The following is a 24219-nucleotide window of genomic DNA, read 5'->3' as shown; positions in this document are numbered from 1 at the left end:
ACTAACTGTGTCTCTGTTAGAAAACACATAAGTACGTTATTTTAATCATTCAGTATTTTCCTCAAAAAAAAAAAAAAAAAAAGCATCCACTTTACTCAAATAAACATCAGCCTCCCGCAGATGGTATTACAAACTGTAATTTGACACATCCTTCTTGCAAGACAGGCTGTGACTGATTATCAATTAACCTCTCAATTAGAGCCACAATGATAAGTTGATTAATTGATTAACTCATTATAAAAAAAATTGGCAAGTTACATGTAAGTCATTTTTTAGGCTACAACACCTGCTTTTCGCTCTCTGTTCCTTTATCATAAATATTTTTGTGTTTGAAGGGCTGGACAATACAAAAGATCTTCGACTCTGAGAAACTGGGACTAGACTTTACTGGCATTTTCTTACATTTTAAATTATTAATCGATTTACTGAGAAAATAATAAGCAGATTAATTGATAGAGGGGAAACAAAGGTTAGTTGGAGCCCCATGTTTGATTATCTTTTTGATTGGAAATCGCAATTTTGTCCGAGTCCAAGTCATCTACAAATTGCTTGTTTTGTCCGACCAACAGTCCAAATGCATTTCTGTACAACAGCAAATATTACAATGATGTAAAACAGACCGAAGCAGCAACAACTCCAAATACCAACAACCATCGTTTTTTTTTTTTAAACCAAATTTTCACCACCTCAGCACTGAAGCAATACTGGAAGTTTTGGACCAAATGTGTCAGAAACATCACGTTTGGCTTAAAAATGCTGACTTATAATTAAAGCGCTCCCATTAGGTCTGTCAGTTTGTAACTTTAAATCCCAGACCAGTGCTAAACCACATCACTCAGCCTCACTGTAAAATATAAATATATGGACATTTGTCAGATGACTTTCTGTGTATGTGTACATCTCTGGGGTATACGGTGATGGATATAAGAGTAGGCTATGCACGTGTGCGTGTGTGTGTATGTCTGTGTGTGTCTGTGTGTTTTACATGTTCATGCCAGACATGGCGAGAACGAGCTGCCAGCCAAGGTGGTAGTATCGTATCGAAACAGAACAATCCTTGGCTCAAAATCTTTATTTGAAACAGAAATATGACAGTCAAACACACACTACTGACCAGCTGTCCACTGGGAATGAACTGCATAAGCTAGCGTGTCGTGAGTGTGTGTGTGTGTGTGTGTGTTTGACTGACTGTGTCATACTGTGAGAATCAGCAGGTGTGAACAGCCAGCATGTGTGTGGTGTCTGTTTCATGTGAATACATCTATTTCAGAAAGACGGAGACGAGTGACACACCAGGACAAAACAGAGAGAGAGAGAGGGAGAGAGAGAAAGAGACTGACTCGGGTCCTACTCAGCATTCAGATTCAGTTCAAGCCATAATCCAGTACCATTCAGGGGCGGGGACTCTGGGGATTGACAGTCAAGTGAAGGGTGAACAAGACACTCTTCACACACACACACACAGCAGCAGCAGCAGCAGCAGCTCTCTCGCTGTGTAACCTGTTGTACACAGTTTCTATGCTAAAACTATTTTTTAATGAAACAGAAAATGATATGAGATCAGTATAATTCATGAGACAAAGAGATATGTAATGATTAGTCGAGTTGTCAATACGTTTTCAGCTAATTTGATAATCAAAATGCCAAATATTCATGGGCTCTTTCTTGTAAAATGTGACATTTTGATGCTTTTATTATCAAAAAGCTGTGCTGCTTTTCAGTATTCCCATACACTTTATTTGCAATTAACAATTAATTGAATTGTTTGTCAAAAGCTAAAAACAGCTTATGGTTTTGAGAAAACTTGGGGAAAAGCAAAAAGCACTTTAGAAAAGTAGGAATCAGATCTTTGATGTTCAATCAGCCTCATCAAATTAGCTTATTAGCTGGTACTTTTTCTGTTTACAAGTCATATCAGCCATTCAAATTGCAATGCATTAACTCCAAGTGTAACAGTAAAATGAGTGATATTTAGGCTATACATGAAGATGTACACAGTAAAGCTAGTTTGACCAGTAACTGACCGTTACCATGGATACTAGACCCAACCGTTACACACTAAAGAAATCGCAATGCACCAAGAAGCTAACACAGCCATCTTGCTAACTTTACCGCAGCTTACAAACGCTTGCTTTCAAATGCATTAAAACTACGAAAAACGCTATCACATCGCTTAATTCCGTTGTTATTAAAAGATAAGTTGCTGACTAACCTTGTGCTCCTATCATCCAGGTGCCAAACAAATCCAAAACATGGTATTTTTAAACACAAAACCGTACATATTTTCCTTCACAGTCTCCTGCTGCTCACCTGCAGTTCATGTCTCTTTCCGCCATTACCCTTTCAAAATAAAAGCCCAACTGCAAAACTACTCCCTCGGAAACAAGATGATAGCCTACATATCAAGGGGTTTATCCAAATAAAGACATTTCAAAGTATCACACCATAAAAGAAACTTAGAGGAGGAACTATGCAGGATTTTTACCTTTGCTATGCTACTTTGTTTTTTAGGGTTAGGGAGTCATTGTGATGGTTAAATAGATGACTTGTAACTTATGAGGGAGAATGGAGGCTCTCTGCCTTCCACCATAGCGTCTCTTGGCCGAAGATCAGCGCCTCTGACCTGCGTCCCAGCTCTTGGTGGTGACACAAACACACCCCGTAACCCCTCATTTTTTTTTGTTTACGACAGATAAAACTACACAAATAAACACGTCATAACATCATATATGATATAACATTATACTGCTCCATGGATCGCATTCTCATCAGCTGCATTAAAAACAAATGCACATGGCCAGGAGGAGGGTTAGCAAAACAGTGGAAAAGTGACCAGACTTGCATAGTTTCCCTTTAAGAAAAAAATACCTATGAATCGGTATAAAAATAACCAATTCTCTAAATATGATAGACAAAAATACGAGTATGCTTTTAATGGTTTTCATAAGAGGACAGATGATGAGAAAATATTAGTAGGCCTGCTGCACATTAAGTGGTGCAATTTTCCAATATATGGGGCTGTTTTGGGACTCCTGATGGTCAGCAGAAGAAGACATTTCACTTTTTATACTTCACACAACAAGATCAGCTTCTCAACTATGACGCATTGTTACAGATTAAACTCTTCAATATGGTACAAAAGTAATATTTAAATTGCATTTAGTCCCAGTAGCTGCAACATTAAAATCTAGTTTACATAGCAATGCATCAGTATTAATAATCAAAAATTATACTATTAGGCTACAGTCTGACAGGAACCACTGACTCATACTTTGTAGCCTACGTATGAGTCACCCACTGACTCATGAAGTCTCTATATTAGTTTTACTACATTATGCATCTACTATTTTTTCACCTCTACTTACGTATACGTAAGTATATTTGATCAGTATTTCTACTTTAAGTTGTCTATAAGCTTTATCCTGCAATGACAACACACAGGCAATACAAGTTAGTTATTGATTATCAATTTCAGCAACTAGGCTACACGTTTGGTGGTGGCAAAGACAAAGCACTATTTCACCAGAACGACTCTGTTGAACTTTCCCTGCTGCTAAAACAAGTTGGAGGATTTCATGAATAAGTGTGATCCCCATTTTGACACAAACTGCCTGGATTTAGTGCTGGAGATAAATTTTTCGAGTGCTGTCATCCTGAGGGCTCCCATCACTCTGTTTTATAGACTCCGGTATTCATTAAGCTTCCTCTTACTGTTTTAATGAAAAGTGTTTTACTTAAGCCCCCCACTCCTCTGTTTTACAGAATACTGTCTTCCTTAAAATCCCCCTTATTCACTTTTAACAGAAGAGGGTTAGTTAACCTCCCTCTCAGTCTGATTTAAACACTGTTTCACTCACACTGTCTTCGCTTCTGCTTTCCACCATGGCATCTTTGTTACACTCACTTTTACTATTACATTCAAATTATTTCGCTCTGTGCCCTTCCCAACTGATGTTCAAGCATTTCCCTTAAACTGAGCATTTTTTTTTTTTTTTACAAAATAATATTTCTACTCTTACTCAATATAGTTAATTTTGGCATTTTACTGATATTTGGTTCAGGCCTAAAACCACCCAAAACAATAAAGAGTATTTCACAAAGAGCAGAGCTGACAGCGGTGTGTCTATTGTCTTGTCTCCATTAGCTCTGCTCAGCCCAGCAGGGTTCAACCATAGATGATATGGTTTAGTTTCTGTCTCTGCTGAAAAGCCTCCCACCCAGACAACAGAGGAATCTGAAAATAACAAGCACATTTCATGCGACATGAAAAAGCATTTAGTTTCGGCATGCACAACAATAAAACAAACGGCACTTGGCAGTTTCATTGCACTCCTCCAAATCACTTATTTTGTAAATTTTAATGCACATTTAGTGGCACTAACTAATAACGCTATATATATATATATGTTGCTCAAAACTTTTCCATTATAACCAGGGAAAGTTCCATTCAGAGTCAGTAACCATTAATCCTCCAAACTGGAGCATTCGGGCAAGCGCCGCGCCAAGTTGTGAAACGCGGCTGGTTGAGCCACGGACAGACCAGACCAGGTTTGGCCCGGATCTAAAGACAGAGGAGAAGCTGGATCAGAGCCAGGCGGGCTGCAGAACTGCTAAAGCCTGGCCAGTGGATACAAGCCATATGAATCCTCTGGCTGGAGTTGAACCCCCTCTACCCCCCCCACCCCCCCACCCCCTACACACACACACACACACACATACACACTGGAGGCTCATGGAGCTATGAATGTTGTCTTCAATTTCAATCCCTCAACTACAGCAGGAAATGTTGGGAGCTTTACTTTTATGCTGTCATTGATATCAGGTTATAACATTGCAAATGACACATATTTACTATAAAGAAAAAAGAAAGCCAGCACTGGCCCGCGGTCTAATATCCTTTCTTTGTTTTATCTCTGCCTGTCTCCCTTTACATCCACCTCTCCTCTGTCTCTGTCTGTCGCCCCTATTCTCTCTCATTGCTGTTCACTGACAGACAACGTCCTGCCTTCAATTACGCCCAGCGGAGTCTCTGACGAATCACGTGGCGTGACGATGTTTGTTGTCAAAAGCTACAAATCAGGCCGAGTCTGAGGGACCCGAGGTGAACCGACATGGTCGCAGCCGTGACGGCCGTCAGCTGATAAGGCTCTATTGATTCAAACGGATCGCACCCCATCTGAGGGGGATTTATCAATGTGTCAATTGCCCACTAGCCAACCACAAATCACCAGCGCTGGCCAGGCCCCAGGGATTTACAGGAAATCCAGAGGATTGGAGGGACAGCATAGGGAGGATCCTCAGTAAATAGCAACAGAGCTGAGGGTTAAATCCTTGCATATAGAAATGTCCATACAGGATGGATGGGCAGATGACACAGTGTGGGAACAGAAACACAAAGAGAAGAAGTTTTACTGTGTATAAAACTGCACACAAAACACCGCTGTACACCGCACGTTAACAATTGTGCTTTATGTGCGAGTCCAACCATTTATTTGCTGTTTAGAAACTGTGCACATTCACACACAACACGGCCACATAAAAGAAGTCCACACAGCCTCCCCTTCCTAGCCTCATCTTTCTAACAGTCCATAAACCACTAATGTCTCCATGTTTAACATGAACCATTTTCCCAGCAAAGCTTTTGTTAGACTGTATTTTTTTCGCCGTTGCTTCCAGCCTCTTGTGGGAGAAAAGCCTCCAAGAGTGTAGGCGTGTCTGGGGCCTGACCTTGGAGAATTACCAATGTCTGAAACCCCATTCAGCTCCTGAATAGCACGTAGCCCGGCTGACTGGTGGGCCAAGGAAGTTTGACTGTTGTCAAAGATTCAAACAGCTTCAGGTTATTGGGGAGCATAACAACTTAACAGAAGAAAAGACTCTCTAGATGTTTGGGAAGGATCTTTAGCAAGGTGGCTTATGTTTGATTGAATATTGAAGGCCACTGATGGAAAAAACAAACAAAACAGAAACATTTCTATTAGATTATTAAAGTGGCTCTGTGGCAGCAGTTGAACTGAGGACACACTTCAACCAACACATGTATTTAATGTGAAAATTTAAAATGAAAGAATATTGAGACATGTTTTGGTATTTAAGTCATTAGATTAGGGTTAAAATATTAGGCTGTTGTTCAGATGAACAATTCAATGCAATTTTAATATCAATCATATCAGTTATTTAGCAGATTTAAAAAAAAAAATCAGTTGCAGGTTCAGTTTTTCATGATATCACTTGCTACCAATTGGATATCTTTGGTCTTTGAATACTTGATTTAACAAAACAAGCAATTTTATGATGATCATTTTAAGCTCTTTCCAGGGTCATTTAAAAAGAAAAATGTTTTAACTTAATTAACAAATCCAACAAATAAACAAGTTATGTTACAAAACAATCACTAGATAAAGCAATAATTATCCTAATTGTTACAGCTCCATAAAAGAGCAGAATGTGGGGGAAAAAAACGACTTTTGGTGGATTTTAAGGTGAATTCTTTAAAAATAAATAACTAGTAAAATGTGCTCTCTAAGGTCAAACTTTACCACACAGGTACTGTATCTATTAAAGGGTCCTTAGGATGACAAAGTACAAGAACCACTCCTTTAGACTACACAGACAACACCACTTTAATCATGTCAGAGTCAGTGCACACTAATGTTTGGTAGCAGCGCAGCTTTATCCTCCTGGGTCTTAAGTGTTTTTATATAATGCAGACTTGAACATGTTGCTGTATTTGGCCACCTTACATCCACCAGCCAAGCATTATGCAAATGAAGAGAAATGAATGCAGCGGGTGAAAAAAAAAAGAAAGTCATTGCCCTTCAGCAGCCACTGCACATTCACCAGGAATTAACTTTCTCCCTATAAATGAAGTCTGTGAAGAAGTTCCCACATTAGATTACATGTCTGCCAGTTTACTTAGGCACCCATCCCATTTTCTCTCCCTCTCTCTCTCTCTTTTCTCTCAGTGTCAAAGGTCACAAGCAGCAAACAGAGACCACTGTTTGCGCTACAGTATAGACTTAGGGTCAAGGTTAATACACAGAAGTCGTTCGTCGTCTTCTGTTTAAATGCGACAAACATGCAAGAAGAAAGAAGCTGTGTCAGTGGTCTCTGAAGGACTGATCTCAACACCACTGTGCTGCTGAAGTGCCCTTGATCAAGAAACACGTCGACTGACTGACAAGTGAGACTCAAATAATTAAACATATTAATCAACAGAGGATTAATCAAAGACTATTTTTATAGCTCGTGATAAATTAAGTCATTTATCAAGCGACCTGTGAACCTGTTTCAAAGTTTAAAGTGCTGGTTCTCCACCTTAACTCCTGAACTAAATAAAATTGAAAGTTATTTCTATTACATGTAAACACTTTAGCTGCACTTGAGATTTTATTTTTTATTTTGGACCCAAAGAGGCAAAACTATCCAAAAATAACAAGATAGCAAACATAAATTTCATAACATTTCATAGTGCAGAAAATATGTTGTGGTTTTATTCCAATTTGTTGCAACCAATCAGATTTATCTTTGATCCTGGCCGATGATAAGGATTTTGCTGCTTTTCTCTATTAATAATGTCATAAAATATTGAATATCTATGGGTTTAGGAGCAGAAAAAGTCTGTTTGAAGATGTCACTTTGGGATCAGGGAACTTGCTCTGGCATTTTAGTTTTTTAGTTTTAATGATTAAACAAATGATCACACAACCTCACACCGAGAGTCAGGTTATCATATATATAATTAATAAAATGGGGGTGGGAAAAAAAACTGAGCACAGGTTCAGTAAACACCTTAACTGCCTCAAAAAAAGTATCTCAGCTCAATAGAAACAAATGGAAATGAGTCAATATCACCATGGAAGACAGAAGACCAGGGCACCATGTTAAGTGTCAACAAATATCAATAAGATGGAAAATACTAAAGCAACAACAAAATGCATGAATGGCAAAGCAGGGAATACAATTATTTACTCCACCCATGAGAAATTACAACCAAAAAGGAAACCGAAGATTCAGGCTCTGACTTGGACACACTAACACATATTCCACCAGTGTGGCCTCTATTCCCCACCGCTGAGCTAATTAGACCAATAAACAATAAACACATGGCACACTTCCTCCCACAGCTTAACAAGAAGCTAGATCAATACAGGATTTCATCAGATCCGCTGATATTGTTCAGCGTAAGTGAATGTGCCCTGTCGTAACGTTACACGACTGCGTTAACTCGACCTGTTGCTCGTTATAGGCTGATGAATTCAGCCACGCCGACTCAGGCCGTGCACATGAATCATGTATTAAATTATATTTTAGACTCATCTGATAACCTTTTATAATCTTCTGATGGCTTCAGATTTCCACAGTCACTGCATTTTAATTGTTAAAATGTTTGAGGAGCTTATGAAAATGTACAAAAATTGTACTAAAATTGCATATTTCTAACGACTAAATATCTTTAGAAAATTGACATTATGACTGTCTACTGTATATTGCTGAAGGACTGTTCCCCACTGGGCTTTTTCCTGGAAAAAGAGCTAACCTTATGTGTCAAACTGAGCTCATGTCATATTGTACTGTACTACTGTACAAACTGAGAGTGGCTGTGAGTGTGAAGTCAATGAATTAGTGTGATGTTCAGTGAATGGGAGCACAATCTGTTACAAAAAAAAACCTACTGTACTATAAATCCACATCTCTATGTGCCAGAGTTAGAGTGGTTGGAGCACAGAGGTCAGGGCCAGTTATAACACTGTGCCTCACAGAGCTGGGATCATTCAGTGTCCTGCTCGATGGCACTTCAGAAGGGTGGATGCTTAGCTCCATGTAGGATGTTTCTGAGAAGAGCCTGTGAGTGACTGCAGCATCGTCAGTGCATATTAATGCCTGCAGGATATATGCTAACACACAGGATAGAGCGTGACTGCTCAGAAAGTATGTGATGACTGAATTTACATTAGAAATAAATAAATGAAAACAGTCCGACATCCTGCACTCCACTCTTTTCAGAATAGTTCATTCAAGTCCATCTCACTAAACTACAGTCAAACAGCTGATCACTAAGATGACGAAACACCCGGTAACCAGCACAGAGAAGAGGCTCCAACCTCAAGTACAGTGTGTCTCCACCACCTCATTCACTGTATCTGCTGCTGCCGTATCCACTGTTATGCTGCCGAACTCTTTTTTTTTGTCTGCCTTATGATGAAATATTATAAGCTTGAATATTTTTCTGTTAAGTTTACAGCAAGGGTGACACTGCTTTCTACAGTATAATCTGCAATGGAAGTAGAAAAGTCGATGATTTTCTAGCAAAAAAAAAAACCCGTTAGTAAGCAACAAAAGACAAGGCACAACAGAGAAAATTCAAAATCAGCCATCAAGGACCGCTGCAGAAGAGAAAAACCACATCATGGACTGGGTAAAGGCCAAAATCAATCGTATGGAAAGCAACAGGAACCAACACCGGATCATGGAGGTGATCGAAATTAAGAAGCGGGCCCACAAGACGATGAACGGGGATGAAGGTGCACACAACATGCTGTCGCACACCAAGAGCACCGTCCTGAAGGAGCGAACTGACAGCAGTAGGCGTGGTCATCCTGTCAAAATTTGGCGGGGTGATCACGCCTACAGGACGTAACGTCATCAGCTGATAAGACACATCACACCAACACCTCGTGACACTTCTGAAGAAGAAACATGTCAAGGTATGGAAAAGAACGACCTCTTCTATTCTGATACATAAGAAAACCTATAAATATGTTATAAATAAATAGTGGTTTATCTTTTAGCCCAAACATCTATTAAATGGATTGTTGAGGCTTTATGCAAAATATCCACAACAGATATAGAAAAGATTGTAATGAAATTTATTGAAGAATTTCATGTGCCCTTTTGGGCTGAGTTGCAGGAATTATGTTGATCTTTTAACTTTTTTTTTTAAATCTTGTGCTATTGTCAGATAAATACGTTTATTTATGACCAAACACTGCAAAATCAATGTCATTCCCAAATGAATACATTTAGCCTCAGCCATGGCTTTTGTTTGGGACCAGTTAACAACTCTTAGCATTTAGTAGCAACAGGCTAAACGTCAGACCAGATAAACAGGAACACGTCAGCACTGTTAACTCTGAAGCATGTTAGCACACTGGTGTTAGCATCCTCAAAGCTCAAAGCAGCAGTAGCCTATACTTCTACTTGCCACTACTATGGTCATAGAGTCTAGTGTTGTTTATGGCCTGATCCAAAACATAAGTATAAACACTGGGATTATATACCCGACCAAAGACACTTCCCAAAGAAGATGACGAATGGCTGACAATAGCTAAATGGATTCATCATGTCCAATCTGGGCCAGAAGAGAAGAATGCTTAAAAAAAAAAAAAAAAACACTTAGAAATGGTCTTGTAAGCAGAAGAGAACAATAAAATGCTCTGCCACACAAGGCTGCAGTAAAATTTGGGAATGTAGTGGCTGTTATTAAACTGCAGTTTTATGTATAGTGTTTTATATCTACAGACACACAACTAGTATTGAATTAGTGCAGGCAATCCCAGAGGCAGCGTCGTCCCACTGTAAGACCTTAACAAAGTTGTTAGGATGCGAGAATCCAACCTGTGACCTCTGTGTTTCGGGACAGAAGTCGGTTACCACATGAGGGACGGAGAACAACAGGACACAGACAGAATACAGGCCCGTCTGTCTTCTCTGTTATCTGAGCGACAGTGCAGCCTGGAAGGAACCATGGGAAAGGGCCAGGAAAAAGGTGGGTCTATTGTCCGAGCATCCTGCTGGATATGACTGACGCTCATTGTTTGACCAGAGGTCTCTCTCTCTCTCTCTCTCTCTCTCTCTCTCTCTTTTTCATATGATTTTCTGGGAACATCCTCTCACAGCATCTCATGTACAGAACCACGTTACTGGACCAACACAGTGACATCGAGCCTGGTTAGGTGTGTATAAACAGGAGATCGTGTCCAGACCTGTGTTTTTAATGTTGCTCCAGTACAGTAGAATATGTTGTCGTCCTATTTTTTTTGTTTAAGCTATAATTGTCCCTGGATATTTTAATTGGAAAGCAACATGTTAAAGTATATTTGATTTTAGGTGTTCAGCATGCACCAGTAAGAACTTCCCCTAACCACAGTCACCCAGGATTGAATCTGACCTGTGGTCATTTCACTCTCCTCCCAATTTTGTTGTCTCTCTCCCACACTGTTGCAATAATAATGGCATAAGAAAAGGCCCAAAATAACTTAAGATATATACATATACTGTACATACAGTATATTAATATTAACACAATTAATATTACTGTAATCAAAATTGCAATATGGCAAAGCACAATATCAAGCTGCAATATTTATTTTTGGTAAGGTAACAATGTGTCAAAAAAAAAAAATTCATATATGAAATGCCCTGAACAACAAATCATATTCTAGGGATAGAGGGACATACTATAGGGACATAGGGACATGTTTGTTTGGTACAGGACAAAAATAACGTCATTAACTAATATCTTTAAGTGAAAATGAAAAGCATTCAAACTGAAATCAAAATATCTGCCTACTGTATATTATCACATTATTTTTATTTTTATTTGTATTATTTCATATCCTGCAGCGCTGATTTGCATATTAACCTACATGTACCATATCTCTTGTTCCGACACAGCTTAGTGTTTTATCTGAAATGGATCAATAATCATCTGTGGTTCTAATTGATTCTATTGTAGGTTTGATTAATTTGAGCTAGAAAGGAACCAGAGGAAAAGTTCACATTATTGTGAAGGACCCCTGAATTTTGTGTTATGAACGATTGAGCAGAGATGGGTTGTGGTTGTGGCTAATTGGGCTTGTTTTCAGGTATCACCATTGATCAGTTTTTTAATCGTTAACAGATGTATTATATCACCCACTCCTCTATTAGGTCTGTTTTTGGTCTCCACCAGTAAAATATCTGGATATTTAGCTGCTGATTGTGTCGTCTCTGACTGTGTCTGTCTGCTCTCAGGTTGTGGAGCAGGTTGTTGGGTTACAGTCAGTGATTTTCCAGTGCACGGTCGCCTCTGGATCTGAAAACAGCTCGATGAAGGCAGTAAAAAAAATAAAATATAAAATAAAGAAGTGGCTCCGATAACGAGCTGAAACAATACAGTAAAGCTGTGTGCAGCCGAGGGGAGCCGCAGATTGAGATGATGATTCTCTGTAGGTTCATCACTGCAAACAGCCCCTCTCAAACCGACACACTGTCATTTGATATATTGTTTCCCTAAAATTATCAATTTACCACCTTACAGACATTGTTTTGTTTTTTGCTTTTTATTTAGTAGCCTGGCGAGTCTCTTGGCAACACTAATGTGCTCTTAGAACGTGTCTACAGTATATCGGTGTTACTATGGTTGTACACCCAGCGTGCTTTTCCTATGTTGTTTCCTGTGACCTTAATGACTTCCATCACTAACTATGGATGGAAGACCTAATTAGTTTCCCATGTGGTGTTATAATAAAGTTTTTTTTTCCCTCAATATCCATCACTGTCACTTGTGCAACTTGCAGTGAGACAGGACACTGTTGTATCTTAACTTGTGCACATGCAGGTTTCCTGAAACCCCATTTCCCTCCAAATAGAAAAAGGTGTGTTTAATGCCCGAGTCTATTCAGTGCTTTTTACACCAAAGAGCTGCTTTCTAAGGAATGAATTGATAAACAGGTGGAAAAAAAAGAAGCTCTGACTACACTTTTCTGGGGATAAGGTTACTTTTCCCTTTTCTTTTCAAAACTATCAGCCTGTCCGCTCACCTTTTAGCTGTATTATTCTTTAATTTAGCATGGGGGAGGTTGGCAGGGAGTTAACTAAGGGAAGCAGAAGCTAATGTGATTCAGTCCTTTCACTGACTGGCAGCATTATGAAAATATAAAATGTTTTTGTTTTTAATGTAAGAGCTCCGAGCAATGTTTTACGAGTCCACAAAAGCAGATGTCTCTTCATTGTCAATAAGGCTGTGAATCATAATAACAACACATACTGTATTAGAGACTAGAGAAATAAATAATAATGCTGTTTACTCTGTGAGCCAAGTAAATACCAAATGTTGTTGACTTATTTAAGACTTATTCTCCATTGTTTTGTTGTGTAATGTGTGGGAGGGGAGCAGAAATGCAGAAGACTGTAACTGGTGTTTATATGACTGAAAACGATCTGTAATTTCAAACACATTTGATCATTTAATGGGCAGTAATAAAACCCACATCTTTTCCAATCAACTAGTACTTTAATATCAACTAATTAATAAATTAGGTGCAAAAATCTCCAGCATTGAAGAGGCTGGTTTTAATGGCAAAAAAAAAAAAGCATCTGAACAACAACACAAGCAGAAACACTGCACTGTGACCACAGTATGGTTAATATATTCCTGATAATTGATCTGAAAACCTTTCGATCGGTTGCCCTCATTAAAAAAAAAGTGATTACACCCCAGTTGTGACATCATCCGAAGCCTTTCCTACCATTCCTATAGTGGCCTGTTTTCCCTGATGGCAGATAAATCCAACAGTAATGGTTCAGATAAGGGCACCGTGATGTCCAACACCTTTCTGGTAATTACCCTCAGCCACACACACACACACACACACACACACACTGAAATGCCCATGCTACATGTGCCGCACAGAGGTTCTGCTTTATGTGTTTCAAGGAAATGGTGAACTGTCAGAAAACATGAATCTCTGTCAAATTGTTGTGTTTGAGGAGATAATCTGCACACAGCAAGCTCACACTTACACACACAGCTGGACTTAACCACATCTGCACATTAACTTGTAATGGTTAATTACTTTGATTATCAATTAAGCTGCAAATTATTTTCCAGATTCATTGATTACTTGCTTGGTTTTACGTAAGGTTTGACAATACATTTTTTTCTAAAGCCCAACGTGTATGTGTTTCATGTGACCCAGAGGAAAACACCGAGATATTCAGTTTACTGTCTCACGAAGCAACTTGACACATCTCACACTTAAACAATTAATTGATTACGAAAACAGTTGCCAATTATTTCTCTGTCGATCAGCTGCTGATGTTTTCAGCTCCAGTTTGGAAATCACTCTCCACACAAAACGACATCATTAAAATGGAGGGGACAAGGCGCTCGTCTCTCCTGCAGCCGCACTTTGTCATTTAATCTGACAACAGGTGCGTTTTTACATGAAATCTCTGCTTTTGTTATTTCAAACACTGAATACGGCCTGAATTTGCTGGAGAAAAAAAAGGACGCCCTGTAGAGTTGGAACAATAAGTTGATTAGCCGATTAGTCGGGCGGCAGTTTTTATGAATCGTTGATTTAAACTCTGGCATTAAAACATAAAACACGGTTGGTTGTTGCCTCCAAAACGCAAAGATTTGCTGCTTTTCTTCATCGCCGTTGTTGGACAAAAGAAACAATTTGAGTCGGTGAGAAATTGCACACGTTTATCCCAATTTTCTGACCATTTACAGACCAAACAAATGAGATATAATCTTCAGTTTAATTGATGATGAAACACTCGTTATTTGCCATTTTCATGCCTGTGAAGTTAAACACAGATTCTAACTAAAAGAAATCTCCTGGTGTGTTCTTGGTGCTTTGGTGGCTCATCTTTAATCCCTCTCTGTGAACCTTACAGCTCAGTGCCAACTTGACCTCTACATCATAAGCCTATTCATGTCAATCTGACATGTAGTGCTGATGGGAACAGATCCACTTTGCCCCTGACAGGAACAAGGGAATTTGCCATAATGAACACTCCAGTTCCTCCAGTTGCACAGTCGAGCCAATGAGTCAGGTCTGTGGGCCCATTTGAATAATGAGAATGAGACTAACTACGTGCAATAGACACAAGAATCCAATGAATGGCCTGCCAATCACCGTTACTGACTGCATGTCTATCTGTGGAGGAAGAGTGTGACCATTAGACCCACTGTCAGCAGTGGCAGCAGCAGAGGAGAGGTTTTTGAATGTAGCCCTGTGGGTATTATTATGGTGCCTCCATTAAAATGCTTTTGTTTTCCTTCTGTTTCAACCCTCTGTGTTGTAGTTTTACTTACAGTGTTATTCTGTGTCCCCCGCTCTCTGCCGCTGAATATTAATGTCTTCTATGCTAATGGCCTTACACCGGCTGAGGTCGACCAAGCTCCTCCTCTGAATGTTAATCCGCCGCCTCATTTGCATACGCTTAAGTGTCAAATTCCCCCACAAATCATCGCAGCTGCCTCTGTACGCCGAGGCCGGTGCCCCCCCGAGCGACAGCACAGAAACAATGTGGTCACACCGTATGCATAGCATCAAATCCACATCAAAGCCTGTTTAGATTGCCAGGTCACAGCGGGTTCACGTTGTGTAAAATGAAGGTAATGGGATAGCAGTCAGCCTGGTGCAGAAATACAGCCACGCAGGTAATAAGTATGAATGGAGCAGGTAATAAGGTTGGGATAGAAACAGACCCCGAGTCATCACAGGAGCAGGGCTGTTTAAGCTGCAGCACAGTTATCAGTTCAAAGGTGAGCGCTGATCCCAGACAAACACACAGGACTTGTTGTGTGGCTGCGTTTTTATTCCTCCTTATTTCCATGTGTACTTCAGGGGGCATGGCAGGTGAGAGGCTTGTTACTGAGAGCAAACAAAAAAACACTCCCTCAGCATCAGAGGTTGAAAGAGAAGAAGAAGAAGAAGAAAGTCTCACCTAAAAACAAAAAGTACTTGTTTTGCTATCGGGCCGAATGTAGACAACAGCTGATCATATTGAGATATTTCCATCTACAAAGAAAAAGTGAAGCAATGAGTCATCAATATTAACATTTCCGATCAAAGTGCACTCAATTCCTAATGTGTCATAATCACTCCGGTTACACTGTAACACTTTGTTGATCATCTGATCAGTGGATCAATTAGAAAAATACGATTTGGATAATTGATCAGAACTCTCCACTGTGACATTTTCTGACTGATTTTCTTTGCATTTTACATCTTAATCAGATGAAACAGGTGATTCAAAGACAAAAAAAGACTTTTGGAGAACTGTGATTGTTGGAAATTCATCAGTTATTCCAACAAAAAAAAATATCTGCAGATTACAGTAATAATTGATGGTGAAAATAATCATCAGTATCAGCAACAGAAGCTCTGTTCCTGTAGTAAAGCTGATAGAAATCAGTTAGTCAATCTTCAGGCAGCGATTTTAATAACCGATTAACTGATCATAACATTTTTTCTGCTCCTCAGCTGTGAGGATTTGTGACTTTTCTTTATTTTATACCGTACTGAACTGAATGGACTCATTGTTGTTGTATTATTGATTGTAAGACGTCATATTGGGCTTTAGGAGACTGTATGTTTTTGGACCAAACGACTCACTGATTCAAAATAACAGGCAGATTAACAGATAATGAAAATAATTTCACCAACTCCACAGTCCAACTGAAGGGATTAAACGATTAATCCATCCTAACAAATCAGCAACTATTTTTATAACTGATCCATTGTTTGTCTTTTTTTTTTTAAAGCAACAACCTCTGAGTGAGGATTCAATGTGTTTCTGTTTATATCATTGGGAACTGAATCCTTTGGAGTGTTTGTCAGACAAAACAAGACATTTGTGAAACGTAAATTAAGCTGCAGGAAGTTGTGATTGTGAAAAATTATGTTTTTACTGTGTTTTTCTTTTCACAGATTAAATGATTTATTAAAGAGATTAAGGAATATTACGAAAATGAATGATTACCAGTAGAGTTGAGTCAACCAGTCTCGTGTTGCAGCTTAGTTTAGGTAAGAATCTGTAGCTTTTGTCTGTTTTTAATTAATCATAAATTGAATATTTGATTTATAGACTGTTGGTGAAAAACCAGATGCAAGACCTTTGAAGACACAGAATGCACAATTTCATTCTTTCTGTTACTTTACAGATACAATTATTCACAGACTAACCAATAATTCAATCAATAAGGAAAATAATCATTAATTGCAGCTCTATACTACACTGCAGATCTGTCCTACAGGTTCATCTCTGAGCTTTCCACATGATTCTCCGGGTGGTGGTCTGCTGGCAGCAGACGTACAGATGAGAGAACGTCTGCAGCCAAAAGTAAATTACAAAACATTACAAAACAGCCTCTCTAATGCACCGAGCATCACGAGAATTTACTCTTAACCATATATAATGGCACAAAAGCATCTGAGGGTGTATTTTTCCTGGTAAAGTTAATTTCTCTGGCTTTTTGAAATGATTCAAGAGATGAGAGATGTTGCAAACGCCGTGCACTTACGGTTCCAGTCGATACAACCGCCGTGTGCGTAGGATTTTAAATCGAAGAGTAAAAAAAAAAAACAGAACATGGCTCTAATTCTGACAACTGGTTATTTCACTCCCAGAGGATTAGCAGGCATCCAGCTCATGCTATAGACGTCACTTACACTCACACATGCACTATACTCTCCTCTGGGGTAAGTAAGTCTCCTCCAAAGTGTCAGGTCCTTGAGTCCTGTGCCTGCCAGTGCGAGAGGCAGTTGCACCACCAGCCAAGCAAATTCAAAAGCACACTCATGAATAAGACAAATGGAAGAATTTCTAACAGAGCAGTGACTTCAGTCGACTCCTTCAACACTTTTTCTCAAAGATGGTGTCATACTGAGGCTTAGTCAGTTCCCCCCGTTAAAAAAAAAAAAAACTACTCACAACCACGGGAATGCAAACTCTGGTGAGTCATTTTTGCTTCGATGGCCTGCCAGCGAGCACCATGTTAAGTACGAGCTCCGAGCTATTCTTATCCTCAACAATGGCAGCCCCCCTTTCACGATATTAAGCATCTTTAGCCGGGTGATAATTCTGACAAGACGGCTGTTTTTTGTGAGCTTGAAATCTTTCTGACTGGATCAACAAAATATAGTGACAAAACCGGGCTTTTAATACAGCGTATCTCTTCACAGTGACATCCACCACAGTCACAGTCACATTAGCCCATATGTTCTCTGGATTTGTTTAACACACTTTCTGTCTCCTCCTCTGAGTGCATGAGAACAAAAGGATAAGACAGTGGGGATCTTGATTCGTCATCCTCTCTGTACTTGAGTTTCTAACTGACTGAAAACTTCTTATGAGTGTAAATTAACACATAACTTCTCTGCAGGACCTTCAGGAGAGCTCAGCTGCAAATACAGTAGATGTTCATATGATGCAGATCTGTAACTGGTGCTGACAGTAATGTTCAGCACAATCCCTCCTGAATCCCAGGTGAGTCTCTTATTGGTTATTAAGTGATGTAACACAGAGTTGTGTTGTCTCTGGGGTCTCACTGACCTCAAACAAGACTACTGTAACATCATGACACAGGATGACATAATGTACATGTAGAAGTAATACATGTCTAATTTAACATTAAAAAATCTTTTATTTTCTATATTTTGTTTCCTTCAGCAGAGAATTAGCTCAATACCTACATTTCAAGTTTCGATGCTGCAGAAAATAGTTAAAATTTGAATTTAGATGCAATTGTTTGGGCTCCCAAACAATCGAGGATATAAATAATGCTAACAAACACACACAAAAAGAAGACCTGGACCTGCTGCTCCTGCAATCAGCAAAACCTTGATGAAATATTAAGGGCAGTGTCTGTGAGCTGACTGTTACAGACACACAGTAGGTATAAAACAGGAGATGGACTTAGCAGCAGCTAAGCAGGAGAATGACCCCTCAGACACACATCATCATTAAGGGACCAACGGCTAAGCTCACTTTACAGGAAGTAAACAGCTTCATGAGGAGTGTGCACGTCTGAGTGAAGCTCAACAGACTTTACATATGAAGGAGATTTCTCTTCCTGTGCTGCTCTAAATGTTCTTTTCCATGCAGTAGGTCTGTGTGAATTAATGGCCACAGTTTTTTTTGCATCCGTGAGTATAATTACTATATAATTTTGTTAAAAGCCTGATGTGAGCTGTTGTATGGAACATCTGGATGCAAACAAACAGCAAAACTGGAGGTATTTATTTACCCTCCATAAGACACTACTTTCTTCCTCGTCATAATTCACCACCTGCATTTTAATCAAACAGTAACCACGTCGCTAAAGAGTCGACATGTTATACACTCTTAACGCCGGAGAAAGGCAGAACAAGCAGGACAAGGAGGAAGATGAAGATATGAACACCAACAGGAACAAAAACTAATTATATTATTATGCAATTATATCATTTAGTCTGAGGAGATGATGGTAATGGTTTAAACTGATGTTTCGTGTCTGTGGGCTCGAATCATGCAACTCATTATCAATGGTAGGTTTTGTCTGTGCTGCACACACACAAACACATATGGCCGGGTTAGTTAACGCACATGCCTGTGTGTTGTGCATGCGTGTAGCTGCTGCATTTGTGTATGTGCATGTGTGTGTGTGTGTAAGAGAGTGTGTGCGTGGTGATTGCACTTGGTGTCTGGGTATGTGTGGTACGGGAGTTGAGGTCCACTGGGGCTTGGACCACTCCGCATGAATAATGCATCACACTGGGCCGTTGCATCTCAGCAACATTGCTGTGGTCTGCTTAAAGTTGCAAGTTCCTCTTTAGGGAAAGTCAGCAGCATTCTGCAAGATGCTGCAGTAACTCAGCCGGTGGTAGCCTCGCACCAACACAAGCTTTCCAAAATGTTTCCAAAAATTGCTCATTAAAGTCATTTAACGGACATATTCATTCAAATCTTCTTAATTTTTAATGTCTCAGCTGGAATCATATTCCTAAAAGCCTCCAACAGCAACCAGAGGTAAGATTACTTAAGATATTTGGCTATTTACTAGAGCTGAAACAATCACCAGATTCATCAGTGACTGTTTTTTATTATAAAATAAGAAAAAAAATTACTGGTTCAAGCTTCACTATAATGTGAAGTGTTTCCTGTTTTTCTTATTCAGCTGACAATAAACTGAATCTTTAGTCCTGTGAATGTAGGTTACAACAAATAAAGGCGTTTTTAAGAGGCCACTGTGAACCCTCTGAGCTTGCAACTGGCTATTTGCTGAATCCTATAGATCCATTGATTAACCAATTAATCGTGGCAGATGAATCAATAGTAGAAACACTCCTCAGGTGCATTTTTAGTTAAAAAGCTGCTTGTTTCTGGTTGTTGATACCGTCTCTTCCTGCGGATGCCTCACAACTTGACATGTCAAATGAACTTTTTATCTGCAGATTTACACATTTCGAGATCACAGAGCAGATGCTGAAAACAGATGCTTGCTATATAATTCACAGTGGGATCAGCAAAGGTTCAGACTGAGTTGAGTGACGCTGTGCACCACGCTCGTTTGGCGCCAAACTCATTGAGGCATCAGGAGAAACTGACATGAAGTTAATTCACCCCCACCCTCCCCCTCCTCATGCATTATAATTATTCTATGACCATCTGAATATGCAGTTTTCTCACTGTCATTGAGAAAACTTCATCCAGACACAGAGAGAAAGAGAGATGATGAATCAGAGATCACAGGATGTGAAGCCTTCACAGTGAAACATGAAACTCTTCACCACTGAGGACAAACTCTCTGGACATTCTTGTTGAGCTCGTTTGGTTTGAGCTGTAGCAGTTTTCAACCGACCAGACTCCGGTATGCAAATATGTAAAATAACCAGGCAATATGTAAATGTATGCAAATACATTAAATGCACTTTGCCTCAGTCTGCACAGCCTGGCTGGATTTAAAATATATAATCTCACGAATAGACTTACATACACTTTCCTGCAGCTTTTTTTTTTTTTTTTTAAATTCAACACTCTTCTTCATAGTGATGTTTAAATGTTGCACTGAAAAAAAAATAGTCTAAATCTAAATTTGACTCCATTAAAACCTGTAAACAGATTATTTTTTAACTGTTTACAGCACAGTTTGAGTTGATTGAGAAGTGATGCCCACTCCAGGTGGATCACTCAGCTCCAATCAGAGTCGGTGACACTTAGCTCCCTGAATTTCAAACAAGTTAATTGGCCACGTGAACGCATCTTCACCCACAAACCACCAGATTTCAAAGTGAAATTCAGTGTCGTCTCTACAACAGGTCACTTCAGAGCTTGATGTCTCGCGGCGTGTTGTCTACACACACACACACACGCACACCGGAGCGAAGCCCTGTTTACTTTCACCTCAGGAATGTTTGGCACTTTGGCATCCACATCCACATCTCCTGACTGACGGACCTTCACGCCGACTCGAGCCCCCGTGTCTGTCTCTCTCTGTCCGGCTCTTACATCCCTTCCCTTTCCCCTTCTCTTCCCTTCCCGGCACCGGACCGGACCGGACCTCCATACAGCGCGTTCCCCTGCTGCTTTACCGGTACCGCGACCTAAACGGGACCGTGCGGGCGGGTTATCTCCTCACCTCTGTGCGCGCCTGCAGCCGCTTGTTCATCTCGTAGATCCGATACTCGGGCTGGACCATGTAGGGCGAGTGTCTCCTGTAGAAGGGTCCGAAAGGAGACGAGTAGAACGGGTCGTGGGTTGGGTTGGACATGGTGGCTCCTGGCGAGGCGCACGGCGCGATTTCAACATCCAGCGGGCACAGCAGCGCACATGGGAGTGCGATGCTCTCGGAAGACCCCCAGTGGGAAGCAGCCGCTGTCGAGGCTGAGCTGCACTCTGCAAGTTGGCCTGCCTAGTTCGCTGCTATAGCGTGGAGCTGGAGGAGGAGGAGGAGGAGGGAGGGAGGGAGGGGGAGGAAGCGAGGGGAGGGAGGGAGGGAGGGAGGGAGGAACGGGAGGAGGAGGGGAGATGAAGAGGGGGGGGGGGTATTGAGGGGGGAGGGAGGGAAGTCGTTTCCTGTTCCCTCAAGACCTACACTCAGTTTTGCATTCTTGCAAAGTTCAAGTAAGATCTCTGTGTGCATGTGCGTGTGTGTGTCGTTGCGTGTCTCCTATACAGTCTGAAGTGATGCATTGTTTTAATTTACATGCACTGATGCTGTGACCACAAAGAACCCCTTTATTTGTTTTCATGTTCAGTTTTCACTTCCATTTTATCACATGTGGGGGAAAAAAAAGAAAGAATCTGTTCACATCCATTAAAGAATTTACACAGATCAGACAAGATGCCAACACCGCGCTGTCTGCTGCTGCTGTTTTTTTTAGTCACGTCGGACTCTTCTTCATGTTTTCATACACAGTTAAACCTCTTAAAACGAGAGGTGAGAGTCCACTGCAAAACCGAGGGTCAAGTATCCTCAGTGTTAAGCTATTAGGAGATATTAGTATTCCTGCAGCAAGCTGGCTCTTGCATTGAAAACAGTAGGAGAAAGCCCTCGGGGTCATCTGCTGCAACAAATAACTTTAGCTGATTCTAAAAAAAAAAAGAAAAGAAAAGAAAATGTTTGGTGAAGTCTGTCTTCAGGTGAGGTCACATTAACAGCAGCAGCAGGATTCAAGACTGAAAAAAAAAAAAATCAAAAATAAACGGACTGAGAATTGAGAAATAAGTCCAGTGTTCTTCCAGTCCATTTTATGTGTAGCATGTTTTCATAATACTGTATTGATTGTGCTGGTCAATGGTGCTAATGACACAATCTCAGTACCTGGCTAGTTACGCACTTAGTGCCATAATTTGCAAGATGGAGTGATACTTGCTGCTTATTCTGCTGCAGATCATCATCCACCACCATCCAACAGGCAAAAAAACGTTAAGTCTATTTTAAAACATGTCAGATTTTTTTTGTTTTGCATTGAATTCAGGAACTGTGTGTGCAGAGCGGTCGGGTTGAACCAACAAACTCAAAGCCACCAAAACAAGACACCGAGACAGACGAATAAGCAACAATATGCAAACTGAAATACAAATAACAAACCACAGCTTTTGCAAATAATGCACGGCATATGTATTTTTTAAATAACTGTTGATCGCTATCACACACAGGATACTTGGCAATTGGTTCCCATTGAATATAATGCAACTGGCAGAAAAATATGTGATTACTGCTGGATTATGGTGATTATATCGTTTTAGTTTTCTATATTTGCATATTCCACTATTTTTATTACCTTGTATGCTACAAACAGTATCGTAACAACCAATTTTCCCATGTGTGGGATAAGTAAACAGTCTTAGCTATGCATATGTCTTAAACGTAACATGCACCATGTGTAGCCTAACCGTTGTGTGTAGCCTATAACAAGGTCCGACACTCTCTCAACGTTTGACCGGGCTTTTATCGCCTGCGTAACAATATAGAAACCCATTGGTCAGTCACGATGTCTAAGCACAGCAATCTCTCGGCACAGCTTCTACAGAAAAGTTAACAAATCAAATGTTAGTTTACCCTACAAGCTGAGGTAGCTAACTATAAACATTTAGGTAAGTGCGTTACATTCTTTTCACAGTTTTAGTACAATGCTGTGCTTTGTGCAACCCACCATGGGGCTCAATCCTCGCGTACTGACACTGTGATAATGTCGCAGCCAGTATTTAAAGGAATAGTTTAACATTTTGGCAAATTCGTCCATTGCCATAATCCCTGTAGTCATAGTAGTTGGTTCATTACCTTTAATTATCGGTGCATGTTGTTTTGAGATCAGCGGGGCAGAGACACAAGCTGCTCACAATGGAGATGAACTGTACAAGGTCCCCTGTCCCTCAAAAACACAATCCAACAACTCCAAAAACACAATCCAAACTCCAAATGCGTAGCCAGAACTACATTCCGGACACGGCTGGTGGGTGGAGTGATTTCAAAAGTGCAAGTAGGCCTAGTTATGAGTATTTGCTTCGTAATCTTACATAATACATTATAATTTCATAGCGTGGTGAATGTGCAGGTCACAACTTGCCCACCAGAGCATTTTGGAGTTGTTGGATTGTGTATTTGATGAGTTTGATGAGGGACAGGGAACCTGTAGCCTACTGTTCACCTCCATTGTGTTTGCTGAGCAGCTCACCTCTCTGCCCTGCAGATCTCAAAACAACATGCACGGATAATCAGAGGTAATGAACCTACCCCTATAACTATAGGGATTATGGCAATAGGCAATTTTTTTTTTTGCAAAATGTTGAACTATCCTTTTAAGTGCTGCCAACCAGTGAGAGCCCACCACAGATGTAGGCTACAACACTAAATATAATTGACTGTCATGGTGGCAGGTGAAATCAACAGCCAAACTCTGTTAGACGTGCACAGTATAAAATTAAACAATATGAGATTTCGACATTAAACAAAAA

The 24219-nt window shown here is 40.1% G+C and overlaps 1 protein-coding gene across 2 annotated transcripts in view; it reads right to left on the bottom strand.

Annotated features, from left to right (window-relative positions):
* Window positions 1-21603, bottom strand: part of ldb2a (LIM domain binding 2a) — a 95148-nt gene extending 73545 nt beyond the window's left edge. For both annotated transcript variants that reach the window (XM_083980508.1, XM_083980509.1), the window contains exon 1: window positions 21398-21603. In XM_083980508.1, coding sequence (XP_083836634.1) covers window positions 21398-21529 — 132 coding nt within the window. In that variant the 5' untranslated portion in view covers window positions 21530-21603. The remainder of the gene's footprint in view (window positions 1-21397) is intronic.
* Window positions 21604-24219: the final 2616 nt, after the last annotated feature.

The sequence above is a fragment of the Trachurus trachurus genome, assembly GCF_905171665.1.
Source record: "Trachurus trachurus genome assembly, chromosome: 10".
Taxonomy (NCBI): domain Eukaryota; kingdom Metazoa; phylum Chordata; class Actinopteri; order Carangiformes; family Carangidae; genus Trachurus; species Trachurus trachurus.
This window is presented reverse-complemented; position numbering and strand designations above follow the sequence as displayed.